The sequence below is a fragment of the Dicentrarchus labrax genome, unplaced genomic scaffold, assembly GCF_905237075.1.
Source record: "Dicentrarchus labrax unplaced genomic scaffold, dlabrax2021, whole genome shotgun sequence".
Taxonomy (NCBI): domain Eukaryota; kingdom Metazoa; phylum Chordata; class Actinopteri; family Moronidae; genus Dicentrarchus; species Dicentrarchus labrax.
In genome coordinates this window covers 902,349-915,648 of record NW_026136705.1, presented here as the reverse complement: position 1 = coordinate 915,648, position 13,300 = coordinate 902,349, and the positions used below count along the sequence as shown (strand labels likewise).

General features: G+C 41.3%; 1 protein-coding gene across 1 annotated transcript in view; it reads right to left on the bottom strand.

Annotated features, from left to right (window-relative positions):
• Nucleotides 1–13,300, bottom strand: part of trpc5a (transient receptor potential cation channel, subfamily C, member 5a) — a 137,996-nt gene that overhangs the window by 18,161 nt on the left and 106,535 nt on the right. Inside the window, exons 11-14 of the mRNA XM_051400051.1 lie at nt 12,702–12,841; nt 9,074–9,274; nt 8,303–8,424; nt 86–281 (exon numbers count right to left, since the gene is read on the bottom strand). Of these exons, the coding sequence (XP_051256011.1) occupies nt 86–281; nt 8,303–8,424; nt 9,074–9,274; nt 12,702–12,841 (659 nt within the window). The remainder of the gene's footprint in view (nt 1–85; nt 282–8,302; nt 8,425–9,073; nt 9,275–12,701; nt 12,842–13,300) is intronic.

The following is a 13,300-nucleotide window of genomic DNA, read 5'->3' as shown; positions in this document are numbered from 1 at the left end:
TAAAATCTAGAACTTATTATTTTCGTAATAACTAGATAATTCTTTCAGTTGATTAATCCTTTCAGTGCTATTTAATGTGACTCACAGCGATGAGTTGGTAGGAGTTGTTCATCATGGCGATCAGCATGTTGAGCAGAACCACCAGCGAGATGACGTTGTAAGTCCCGAACATGGTCGCCCCGATGAACTCTGTGAACTCGTGCCGGGCCTTCACGTTGGTGACGTACAGGTTTAACAGCCCGAATATGGACCAGAACAGAGACTGAAGAGTCTCAAATAACCTGAAGACGAAGAACAAGAGAAAACGTATTGTAATGCAGTGTTTATCAAAAGTTTTACACCGTGTACCACCTAGAAAAACTAGGTACTAGAGTACCACTAGTCGACTTTCCAGCGACATGAACCTAAAAATACAGAGTACCCCAAAGCTTTATGTTACAAATGTAAAGTATGGGTCCCAAACATTTAGAAACTGCTGCATGCTAACTTGCATATGTTTAAATTGTATATATTTCAGCCACTGCTTGCCCAATTTTGAGGCAATATTGAGGCGGTATTTAGGATGCTGAATCCCCAAGTACAAAATTACTGTTTAAACCAGAAGTGGCCATATTTCCACCATATGCAAGTATACAGACATATTTTTCAGTCACCATTGAGTATATCCACTTCTAAATGATGTAGTTGTCCAGTTGTTTTAACCATCTGTGGGCCAGTACTGACAGCAAAATCTGCATCTCTTCTGTGGTTGATGTTCATTTTATAATTATCCTTTACTGCCTCAATTCAAGTACCAGATGTTGAGCAACAATATGCAAATACTACTGGGTCATAAATTACACAGATTTTACTGATTTCAACTCCCTGTGGATCGATTTGGATTCATGTGGAGTCGATTTTGAGGTTATTCATAGGCTTTAATACTCTGGACATGCATTATGGAATCCAGAAAGCTCAATTTCATTGGTGTGAATGTTCAGACGTTAATATTTCTTGAGTTCAAAGACTCATCTTATCTCCGTTTACTATCTGACCATCACACTTAAGCTCAGAACTACTCACAGATATATGCGGGCACTACATGCAGCAGGCTGATATTATAGGAAATGCAAAACTTATGTTTTAAGTCTACTCATTCAAAACCTTAAAATAAGAGAAAATTTAAGAGATTACTGCTGCAGGAGGCACAATGTTTGTGCTATCTAGCTGACGAATTACCGATCTCTCCTCTGTTTCTCTCACTATTTTTCACCCTCCCTCTCTTTCCTCCATCTCCCACTATCTGTCACTTCGCCCCTCTGTTTACCTCCTCGTTTTATTTCCTGCTCTGATCAGTCGTCTGTGTGTCTGTCTGTGTGACAGTCGCGGTTACAGAGGACGTTATTGAATTTTTGATGAAGCAACAATCGGCAGAACCCAAACATCACCAGAGAGAGAGAGAGAGAAAGAGGGAGAGAGAGAGAGAGAGAGAGAGAGAGAGAGAGAGAGAGAGAGAGAGAGAGGTTTTGTCTGCAGGGTGTTTGTTATATTTGTGCTGCAATAAATATTCAACAGTCCCAACAGTGTGTGTGTGTGTGTGTGTGTGTGTGTGCGTGTGTGTGTTGCTATAAGGTATGTGGCTGTGAATGATCACTATATCAATCAGTGTAACGAGTGTTTGTGTGCGTCTGTGTGAGCGATGGTGTGAATTTTCTGTGGACGGAGGTGAAGTGTGTGTGTGTGTGTTCAGAGGGCGAGAGACTGAGGTGAAGTGTGTGAATAAGAGAGAGAGAGAGAGAGAGAGAGAGAGAGAGAGGGGGAATTTAATCAACGATGAATGAAGCAACCGAGCGTGATATTGTGTCGGAGTTATGAAACGAGAAAGAGGACGAAGAGGAGAGGAGAAAGCGAGTGAAAACAAATAAACCTCTCTCGCTCTCTTTCACACCTTTCCTCATGAAGCACAATTTAATTAATCTCTAGTATCATTATCTCCCCTTCTTCACCTCCTCTACCTCCCTTCTCTTCCTCACACATTTTTCTGTAATTTTTCATTTTATCTCACCTCACTTGTCTTCCTCGTCTCCTCTTTCTTTTTTTTGTTTGTTTTTTTCTTTTGCTACATGTAAATATTTGCACTTAACAAGATCAAATTTACATTTTTTTTGTTGTTTTCTGGTGCTTTTGATTAAAAAAGCCATTTTTAAAATTCAATTCTTTCCTCCCCTCTTCTCCTCCTCCTTGTATTCTCTTTTCCATCATTCCACCTCCTCTCTGATCCTCTCCTCCACTCTCCTTGTTTTTCTTTCCCTTGAAAACAACTTTATTGATGAATCAGAAAAGGTGAAATTAAATAAAAAGTCAGGGACAATATTAAAAAAAAGTAAAAAGTTCTTCATGATGTGCTTTTATATTACTTCCTCCTGTCCTCTCTTCGCATTGTTTCTCTTTCATCTCCCCTTCCCAACTCTTGTACCATCTCCCTTCCTCGTCTCCTCACCTCTCCTTATCCCCTTCTTCCCTCTCCTTCTTCCTTGAGCAATGCATTTATTGATTTATCATTAATACAATCATCAGCATTGATATGAAATATGAAATATAGGACTCCTGTCCACGGTCGGTGTTTATATTATCTCACCAGCCAAATGTTTAGTTTTTTCTTAAATCAATTAACATCGCTGTACATGTATTTATCAACCATTTATTGACCAACAACAGATGTATTTTTAGGCTGTATGTACAGAGACACACATTTATGCAGGTGTTATCCCCCCCCCCACACACACCTTTATTCAGCAAACAACCCTCCCCTACTCTGCCTCTGGTTGGCTCTGACCCTGACATTTATTTCTAACCCAATCATCTCACTCCTCGTGCATAAACCCGACCAACCAAACGAACACAGGATCTTCGCTGAATGAACAGGGGTGCGTAGACTCACCGGGAGGTACTCATGTGGACAAAAATCAGACCGGTACTCTACTCATGAGCACTGGCCCATTTCAGGAACTGATCCAGGCACCAACTGTAGGTGCAATCTAGCAGAAGCTATCACCGGTTTTGCCTGTAAAATATCAAAATCAGTACTTTTATATTTTTCATCCCTGTTTCCTCCCCTTGCCTCCTTCACTCTCCTCTCCTCTCCCCCCTTTGTTTCCTCTCCTCTCTCATCTTTCTCTCCAGTGAGCCGAGTCATAAAATGCTACAGCGGATCCTCACAGCCACTCAGTCATTTCACCGTTATACTGGTACAGTTGTGTGGGAGGCAGGCCGAGAGAGAGAGAAAGAGGGAGAGAGGGAGGGAGAGTGTATTATTGTGTGTTGGTGTGTGACACAGAAACATTGTGTGCAGTGTTTCTGTGTGTTTAGAATTGGCAGCCCGACAGTGTGCAATTAAATCATTCCTATAGTGCTTATCTTGCTTATGAATATGTTAGATTTTCTGTGTGTGTGGTCTTGGCACCAGTTTACAGTGAAGTCGCTGCAGCTTGTTGTGATTATGAGCGACTGCAGACTCTGTATCGTACAGAGGAACAGTGGATCACTGTTATCAGGGTTCCCACTCCTTTTAACAAATCGTTTCCGGGGACCTTTCTTTGACATTTTCCAGAAGTTTTTACAGGACAGCACTCACTTACAAGCGGTCATAGGAGCTGCACTTTCAGGGCAAACTGACTGTATTAATTAAGTAACATTTAAAATCAAGTACAATTAATTTCATTTTACAGAAAATGCATATCCTGCAAAGTTAAAGTTTTCATTGAACGTACAATTAACGTCACTGTGCATGTATTTATGAACCACAGCAACAAGAAATGTGTCATTATTAGCCTGTATGCATGTAGATATTAAGATTTTGCTCGCAGTTCTGGAAAAAACAGACTGATTTTTAATGGTTTCGGACGACACCGACAAATTATGTCCTCCTGCTGATAATGGCGTCAGATCAGAGATCAATTCTTTTTGTGGTTCTATAAGGGCATGGACAAACAACTTATTTTGTCGTTTAATTTGGAGGACCTTTGACGATAATACCTCTCTACTTTTACTCGTGATGGATTATTTTTACATTGTTTTATAGTGAAGGATCTGTGTACTTCTTCCACCAATGCTGACAAGGTTGCACAAAAAAGTCAAATTACCAACTTCTTTACAGAGAGAACGTGAGCCAGATAAACACCACTGAAGCTTTATTTTGCTTTAGTGCATATCTTTGCAGATAAACGCTTAAGAAAGAAAAACACCAAAATAAAACACAGTAAATCGAATCTATGATGTAAACGTCTCAATCACACATCAAAAGTTGTATCTCTTCTCATTTTTTTTAACGTGTTTCTGGTCTAAACATTGTTCTAGAAAGTCACCAGTCAAACAAACGCGCTGAAATAACTTATTTACTTTATTTTTCTGGGACTATTTTGTTGGAAAGCTGTGTACGTTAGATTTGGGTTAAAAGGCCTCGTCTGGTGAGAATCCAAGATGTGTCCCTGCTGAGAGAGAGAGAGACATAGAGAAGGAGTGCAAATCCCAGAGAGAGAGAGAGAGCGAGAGAGATAGAAAACTGTGTGTGTGAAAGAAAAGTGGAGGAGTATTTACAGCGTTTGTGTGAAGGCAAAAAAAACAGGGAGAGCGAGGCAGAGACAAACAGAGAGAGAGATCATGCTTCATGGTGTAAATTGATCTGACACATTAACGGTGATAAGTGTGTGTGAAGTACTGATGAGCGAGGAGAGGAGGGAGGCAACGCAGAGGGGGAGACACCTGAGCAGAAACAGGAAATGATCTCGCAAAATAAGTCAGAAATGTTGATAAGTGTGTGTGAAATACAGAGCGAATGCAAAGCTCACACACACACACACACACACACACACACACACACACACACACACACACACACACACACACACACACAGAGGAAACAATCTTTGCATTGTAAACTCATGAATGCTGATTGGGTTCGCTCTGTTTGCACAATGCATCATCTCAGCCGTCATCGCGTCGATCTGCTCGCTCGTTTAGCTCCAGCACGAGGCTGATTTCTTTCCCTCCGACCCACCAGCAGCACGGCCGACGTACAGATGATTTTTTACTGTGTTTGTTTGTTTGTTTTCAGCGTCTCAGCCTGGAGGTCAGAGTAAAAAGCAATGACTTTGACTCCTGAGCTCAACACTATTTACTCCTTACTCACTCAGGTTTCCTTGCCACTGTTGCCAAGTCTTTGCTCGTGGTTGGAATTGGTCTGGGTAAATAATTTAATAGTGTCTGTTATGATTTGGCACCGGACAAAGAGGACCTGCATCCGGAAAGGCATACAAGTTTATGGATCTGTATCCAGATGAATCATATTATATCATATTAGAGACAGGGTTGTTTGTTTATTTACATAATATATTTACAATTAGAACATTAATATATTTACTTCAATCAAAAAGGATGCACCTTGCAGTGAACATATGACTGTACATTATTTATGAACGCCTTGTTTACATGTTGATATAATCTGGGCAGCATTGCATGTTCTTCAAAAAAAACTATATAGCTAGTGTGAATTGGCTTTATGTAAGTTCACGTAATTCACTGAAGTTATTTTCTTAATAATAATAATAAACACAAACAAGTCCTGTATAAGACTTTAGCCTGTTTTTCTAATTGCACTCTTCCGGTGAAAGCTAGTATTTTCCTGAAAAGATCTCTGACTGGATTCTACTAACCCGTGAAAAAAACATAAATGTTCGGAAGTCACAATCCCGACATGGGTGACAACTTGCCAAAACCACTTTGATTAAGGTTGTTAGGGCTGTAAAATATATACATTTATCGACTGGTGGTCGGGACCTGAAGGGATGGTGTGCAACGAGAGAAAAAAGGAACTAAAATAAAACAAAAAAAGACAAATACTTCAGGCACATCGGTGGTTGGGGGATACTTCCTGCGGCTATGTATAATCGTCTGAAAGTCACAAGATACCACGGGGCACCTCTTTAACAGAAACACTGGTGAGTCGCGGGACGCCACAGCTGTTTTCTACTATGAGACTGCTGCTGTTTTCTCAGCACGAGAGAGACAAAGGCTGTGTGACTTTTTCCTGTGAGGGAATTGTGGGATATCGAGTAGCACAACGCTGTGTCGAGGCCTCGGCGCCCTGAAACGCTTTCTCGTCGTGAAAGACTACTGGCCCTGAAGGTTGGTGCACTTTTGTTGAACACATTTTACCTGCGTGATATCCATTTAGAAGGTTCATCTACGGACTACAACACTTTTTAATAACACTGTGTGATCTGTTCGGGCACTGCAGTCCTGTCATTGTCCCAGGTGCTTCACTGTAATGGGATCAATCACAAATCAATACAGCTATTATCTAACACAAACCACACGCCTCATCAATATTCAGCCCACTGACTGCCTGGCTCTCACTTGCCTCCCTCAGAAAAGATACACTGCATGTGTATGCTCTGTGTGTGTGTGTGTGTGTGTGTGTGTGTGTGTTGCAGAGCTGCCATATGAGGCATAATTCAGACTCGGCCTCTCAATAAGCTCAACCCTCGACTCAACAGTCTCTCGCTGTAAAAAAAAATTCCCACATTAATATTCTTCCTGTCAACCGAACGAGCCCGAGCTCCTACTCCACACCAAAAATCGTTTCCATATCATTATCTGGTGCAACGACGCATGTGTGAAAGCTTAAATTATCGTCGATGCAGCATCTTGACACACACACACACACACACACACACACGATGATGATGATGTGGTGATGTGTGTAGTAAAATATTCAGTCATTGATCCAGACAGCATTTAAATGGGTGTTTGCATCGCTGGTGGCTGATATTGTCACAGTTTTTATTAGGAAACATCACCAAAGCATCAGTTTATCTACCATCCAGAAACTGACTAAAGTTAGTTTTGCAGTCCTGATGATAAACTACAAGCATTACTCCTTAATTCTAGTACAGTATAGTAGTATAATGAAATTTGCCCTCTCATTTAACCCTTCCTAAGAGCAGTCGCCACTTTACAGCACCAGGGGACCAATTCCCGATCTTAGCTAGTGCCTCGGTCAAGGGCAATAACTGGAGAATTATCCCAATAAAACTCAGACAGACACACGGGGAGAATGTGGAAACTCCACACAGAAAGGCCCTGCCCAAGTCGGGAATCGAACCCCGGACCTTCTTGCTATGAGGTGTCCATACATTTATGGCCATATATAGTATTTTGAATGCCGAAAAATATATATGAAATTCAGATTTAAGGGCCAGTGTGTAGGATTTGGTGGCATCTAGCGTCTAGACTGTAACTCCTACATAGAGTATAGCTGTACTTCGGCCTACTAACAGTGAGCTGAATAGTAACATCAGCAAGATAAGCAGGTATAATGTTTACCATGATTACCATCTTAGTCTAATGTGAGTTTGTTCCATTTCACATCCGGTGTGAATAACTACATCGACTGACAAGGCTGAAATGAAATGGGAGCTTTTAAAATGTTCTTCTGTTGCGCTTCACATCTCTAACCCACTTTGAAGCGACGTACCATCTGCCAACAGTCGAGTTAAAAACAAACTATGCACCCAGGGTTACATAGGGGATCTGAGTGAGGGGCTACAATAATTATTTACAGGATATTTGGTCATTTTAATCAATTTTAATAGTCTCTAAATGCCCAGATCTTCCAGTGGGAACCCTGGAATTAGTTAGAATAGTTTGTATTGCAGCTATTTAGTCATAAAGGTTCGGGTTAGGTAGATCAATAGACACACATTGTCCAGAGACGTGGTGCTTCAGCATGGCTAAAAAACATAAATAATCATCGCAAGGTGTTAAATCTGAAACAAACATCGCTTTTTCAAGAATAAAATGAGGGTCACAGGGTCACCAGGTGACAACAGAGTTAGTTATTTAACATACAAATAAAAGTTATGTAGAGCTATAAAAGAACAAAACAGGAACACATACTAAATCAGATTACAGCTAATGTTTCCGTTATTATATTTTATACACTGAAGGCATTTTTAGACCAAGAGAATCCAAAACAAATAAAGTCATAACTGCCTATAACTCACAATTAGATTTGTCTCTTGAGCAGGAGATAAAGCACACACAGATATGGCCGCTGACAACAACACCACCATTAATGAGCAACACTAGGGACATTGTTTCCCCTTTGATATCTCCAATGAAGTCTTCACGTATGTCCACTTTTACTTTATGTGAGTATCTAACCGGCGCAGTATCCTCCTCCTCCTGTTGTGTTTCACTCCTTTACGGACCATTAAAGACAGCACACATGGACACACACTGCGTTGTTATGGATGGTACTCACGTTGAGAAGGCGTTGTTCTGCCTCTCACAGCGGATGCCCTTGCAGTTGTTGTGTTCTTCTGAGGCCTTGGTCTCGTAGTAGAAATAGAGCTGGTTCAGGCCGTTTGCAAACGCCAGCAGGACCTGCGGAGCGGAGACATCATTCAGTATCACTTTAAGCATGGTGGTGTTGATTTATATCACAGGAGTAATGACAGTGTACGGAAACAGAAGTCATACGAGCAGGTTTTTCTGGATTACATTTTGTTGTAGTGATTGACCCTCTGGTCCTCCGGGGTATTTTAAAACACGGCTTTGTTCTCAAACAGGACACAAGCACTATGGTGTTACGTAAAGCTGCTACTCAGCGAGCATGAAGCAATGTGGCTCCTGTGCCTCGGGCTCACTGGGATTGATTTTGGGACTTCAGGGAGCTAAAGCAGTCCTCGTGTGGATTGTGTTGTAGGTTAGGAGCTCCCCTGGGAAGGAATTAATGAGTTCTGAATGAAATGAAACAGGCCTGTAATGTCCTTCTGCCATCACTGAAGGATACAGTGTGCTGAGGATTTCTGTCTCTCTCTCTCTCTCTCTCTCTCTCTCTCTCTCTCTCTCTCACCGTCATCAAAGACTCGGTTTGAAAATAGACACAAAGTTTTAATAGAAAAGTATTTAGACTGAAATCTGTTCAGAATCGACAGCTTTACTCATCTGGTTTGTCACAGATTTGTGATGCATATATTCATTTGCCTCCATACAGCTGGTTGTCATCGACACGTCACTCCTGAGGTCTTACCAGACAGTAAATAAACAGGAACTTGAGGATGTCCAGCAGCATCCTCCCCAGTGAGATCTGCAGTGGCCCGAGGTGGGAGTTGGCGGTGAAGAGGGAGATGAGTCTGAGGGAGCTGAAGATGTTGGCGATGGCGAACAGAGCTTCAGCTATCAGCGTCGGGTGCCACATCTCCCACTCCTCCCTGGGACGAGAGGAGTTATACTGGAGGAAGGGGAGATACGGGGAGGAAAGAGAAGGAGGAGGGAGGAAGAAAAGTTCTGTTAAGATTGTGGAAACACAAGAAGCATCAATGAAAAACACACACAAGCTTATATATCTGAATTACAAACAATTAGAAGGCTTCTTTAATGGAGCAAGCTGTTTCCAGTCTTTGTGCTTCTGGCCCAATATGAACACACAGAGATAAATTGAGTCTTTCTTCATCAGAGAAATAAATGACAGTATTTGCCATTTGCTCAAATGCCTATAAAAACCTAAAGCCAAGTTTATATCCAATTTTTCTTTCTAAACTTTATGTGTGTATTGCCCTTTAAGCAGGGACCGGTGGCACAAGTGGGCCACTGACTTATGCAGAGCTGGCATTAAGTTTGAGTCTCAGCTTTAAAGTCATTCCCAATTTACACAGTTCTAACACTGTTTATGGATCCCAGTATGCAGAAATATTCAAATACACTAAGAGATAAGTAATAGATTTATTCCAGAGGCAAAAAAAACTGCATGTGATTAGCATAACGCAAACTTGTGGGTATCCATAGGGACCATTTTCATTCAGATATCATGAGTTGGCCATGTTTTTCCTTCGCCAAAATTTAAATTTAGAACCTTGGAGCGTTATTTAGCTCCCTTACCGACATGCTAGCAGGACATAGCTGGTAGCAAGGTCAACTGGTTTCATTCAGTATTCAGTATGTTCACTATCTAGCTTTAAAACCCGAGCCAGTGCCACCACAGACCCCGCTTTGGACCGCATACTGACAGAAGAGATCAACACTGATGTTCCCATAACCTGAACATGTTAAGTTAGTAGTATACTGTAGGTCGATTGTATCATTTAACCCGCACTTAAATGGATTTATGGAGTATTCCCCGACAGATAAACGTCATAAATCTCCCTCAGGCTCGCTGCAGATCGCTTGAAGCTCCACACACCTTCCTCTGTGTTTCTGTTATGTGTGTTTCTCTGGATTCTTTCTCTCCTTCCGTCTATCAACTGTCTTTCAAGCTCTCATTTTATATCCCCATCACCCTCTTTTTCCCGCCCCAGCGTTCTCTGTTTCTGTTACTTTATTTTTTTTTCTTGCTTTATTCATGTGTCCGTCTGTCTGTCTGTCTGTCTGTCTGTCTGTCTGTCTCTCTCCATCCCGTTCCCACCGTCTCTCTCTCCACATCTCCCTCGGTTGTCTCATGCTTGGCTTCCTTCTCATTCTAAATTCAGCCATTAGACTTCCACGGGACGTCTGTCTTGTTAACTCTGCCTCTATTAGCATTCACCGCACACACACACACACACACACAAACACACACACACACACACACACACACACACACACACACACACACACACACACAGGGGCACTGCCAGAAACATGCACACAGATGCACACTCATTAATTTATAGACTCTCTCGCACCTTCTCTCAGATGCACTTGCACTGTCTGTCTGCATGTCTCTCTCTCTCTCTCTCACTCTCTTTCTCTCTCTCACACACACACACACACACACACACACACACACACACACACACAATGACAGAGCAAAATTTTGCCTCTCAGCTCTCCAGGGGTTGTTAAATGTTGATCAATATTTAAAGGAGAAATGAAAAATACAAAAAAGTAAAATATATTGTGCCAACAGCTGCTTCTGTGTGTGTGTGTGTGTGTGCGTGTGTGTGTGTGTGGTAATATTATAAGGATCCAGTTGTGTGTATGTGCACACTTTATATCTATATGTGTGCGCTTATAAAACTGCGTGTATGTATATATGTGTGGTTGGGACCTGTGTAGGAGGACCACCCGCCACCATCGGTGACTCACAGCTGCTGCAGATGGCCCGGCCGTCTGGTGTGTGCGCGCGTGTGTGTGTGTGTGTGTGTGTGTGTGTGTGTGTGAGTGTGTGTGTGAGTGTGTGTGTGTGTGTGCCATTCGCTCTTAATAAATAGATAAATCTTTGTATGCATGCAGAATGTGCAGCGATATAAAGTTTTATTGACGCTGAGAGCTTTGCTGTAAAAGTGAGAAAATGACTGCATCAAAGCAGCCAAGTGGAACTCTCCAGTTTGTTGTTTTACAGGTCAAAGGTCATGGTTGATGTTCACAGTTCATATTATTCAGATTGTTTGTTGTATTATTGCTCTTTGCACGTCAGTGTTCAGCTCTCTAATGAAGGTTCTTGCTGATGTTGCCAAAATTACTATAAAGGTGTTAAAAGGAATATTTTTATGACGTTGTTTCATTAAATTTCCTTTAATTTTTCAGCCATCTGTATCGTATTGTATCACGTTACTGTAAAAACATGAACCTGGTCATAGATTTTGGGCTAAAGTACTAAAAGTCTGCACAAAAAACCTCAAGGACATCTGACGGACTCTCCGTCGTGCAGATTCTTGCAGCTTTGCAAACAGGGTTTCAGTTTAATTTGAGCTCACTCTGGAAATAAACACTTTAAAAAATGAATGAAGATTTGAACACAGCTTCACTTTTTGCCTGTGGTAAGGACTCATGACCTCAGAGCCACTCTGAGCTGTGAGACTGTCAGTGGGAACAAAGTACGTTTACTCAAGTACTGTACTTGAGTAGTTCCATTTTATTTTAACTTTATACAACTTTACTACATCTCAGAGGCAAATATTGTACTTTTTACTCAACTACATTTGTGTGACAGCTTTAGTTACTTGGTGATTATGAATGTTTATAATAAGCTGAAGGGTTAAAAGTCCAGTGTGTAACATTTATCTACGGGAAGAAACAGAATATAATTGGTGTGTTTTCATTAATGCAAAATCACCCGATAATAAGAATCATTATCTTTTTGTTACCTTGGAAAGAGCCTTTTATATCAGCAGACGCTGTGGGTCGCGTCCCAGCCATGTTTCTACCTGAACAGACAAACCAAACACTAGCAGTAGATAGGCCCTTTTGTGATTTTTGTGAGTTTTGCAACCACCGTAGTTTCTCCTTTGAGCTCATAACGAGAGGGAGTTACACTCTCCAAATACAGACTGGATCTTTAAGCGTTTCTTTATGATGAAAACATTGCTCCATAGCGCTACTAGTGGTCACAAAGTTCGCTGCAAGGGGTGTGAACAGCTCTTAACTCACACGGGAGCAGAAATGGAAAGTGTTTTCCGTTCTGCTTTGCATCTGGTAAACCCGCCTTTAAGTGTCATAGCGTGCAGTTTAACCTACCAACAGTTGAATCTCAATCGAAATACACACCTAAAACATAGTTTCCATAACTGGAAAACTAGTCTAGGCGTGGGAACCCTGCTATTCAGTGAGATGTATGTACTGTATATGTATATATTCTAGCATTGTATTGTGTTTTGTTGTTTAATGTCACACTGTAAAGCACTTTGATCTGCATTTAATGTGTGAAAGGTGAAATATATAAACACACACACGATCTCTACCTTAACGTAGGCCACGATCTTCAGTGATATGGTCGCCAGGTACAGCGAGTTCATGGCGAAGTCCATCAGGTTCCACCAGTCATGGATGTATTCTGTGAATCCCCCGTCCCACATCTCCTTAATCTCTGCCCAGATGAAGCCTGAAACACACACAAACACAGACACTGAATATTATTTACAGGCACACACACACACACACACACACACACACACACACACACACACACACACACACACACACACACACACAGAGTCATGCATGTGTGAGCACACTAATGTCATCCATCAGTGGTTTCTGTTTGCTTGGTTTCTGCTCTGTGACCAAACTTTCTGTTGGCTATTTCCTTTTGGCAGCAGCTTCGGGCGGTGAGCAGAGAGCCAACACAACATTTGTTCTATACGAGGGACTTTAAACAAACTCAGGTTTTATTCTAAATTATTCATAAGTGATTCTGTATTTGATCTGTTCTCCCTAGAATATCAGCTTTTTATAGTTTTCAATGATTATATTTAGACAAGTAACATAATTAAGATTGTGGCTTTGGTTCAATACAAAAAAAATCTAAATCTGTTATCTGATTGACAATGTGCAACATATT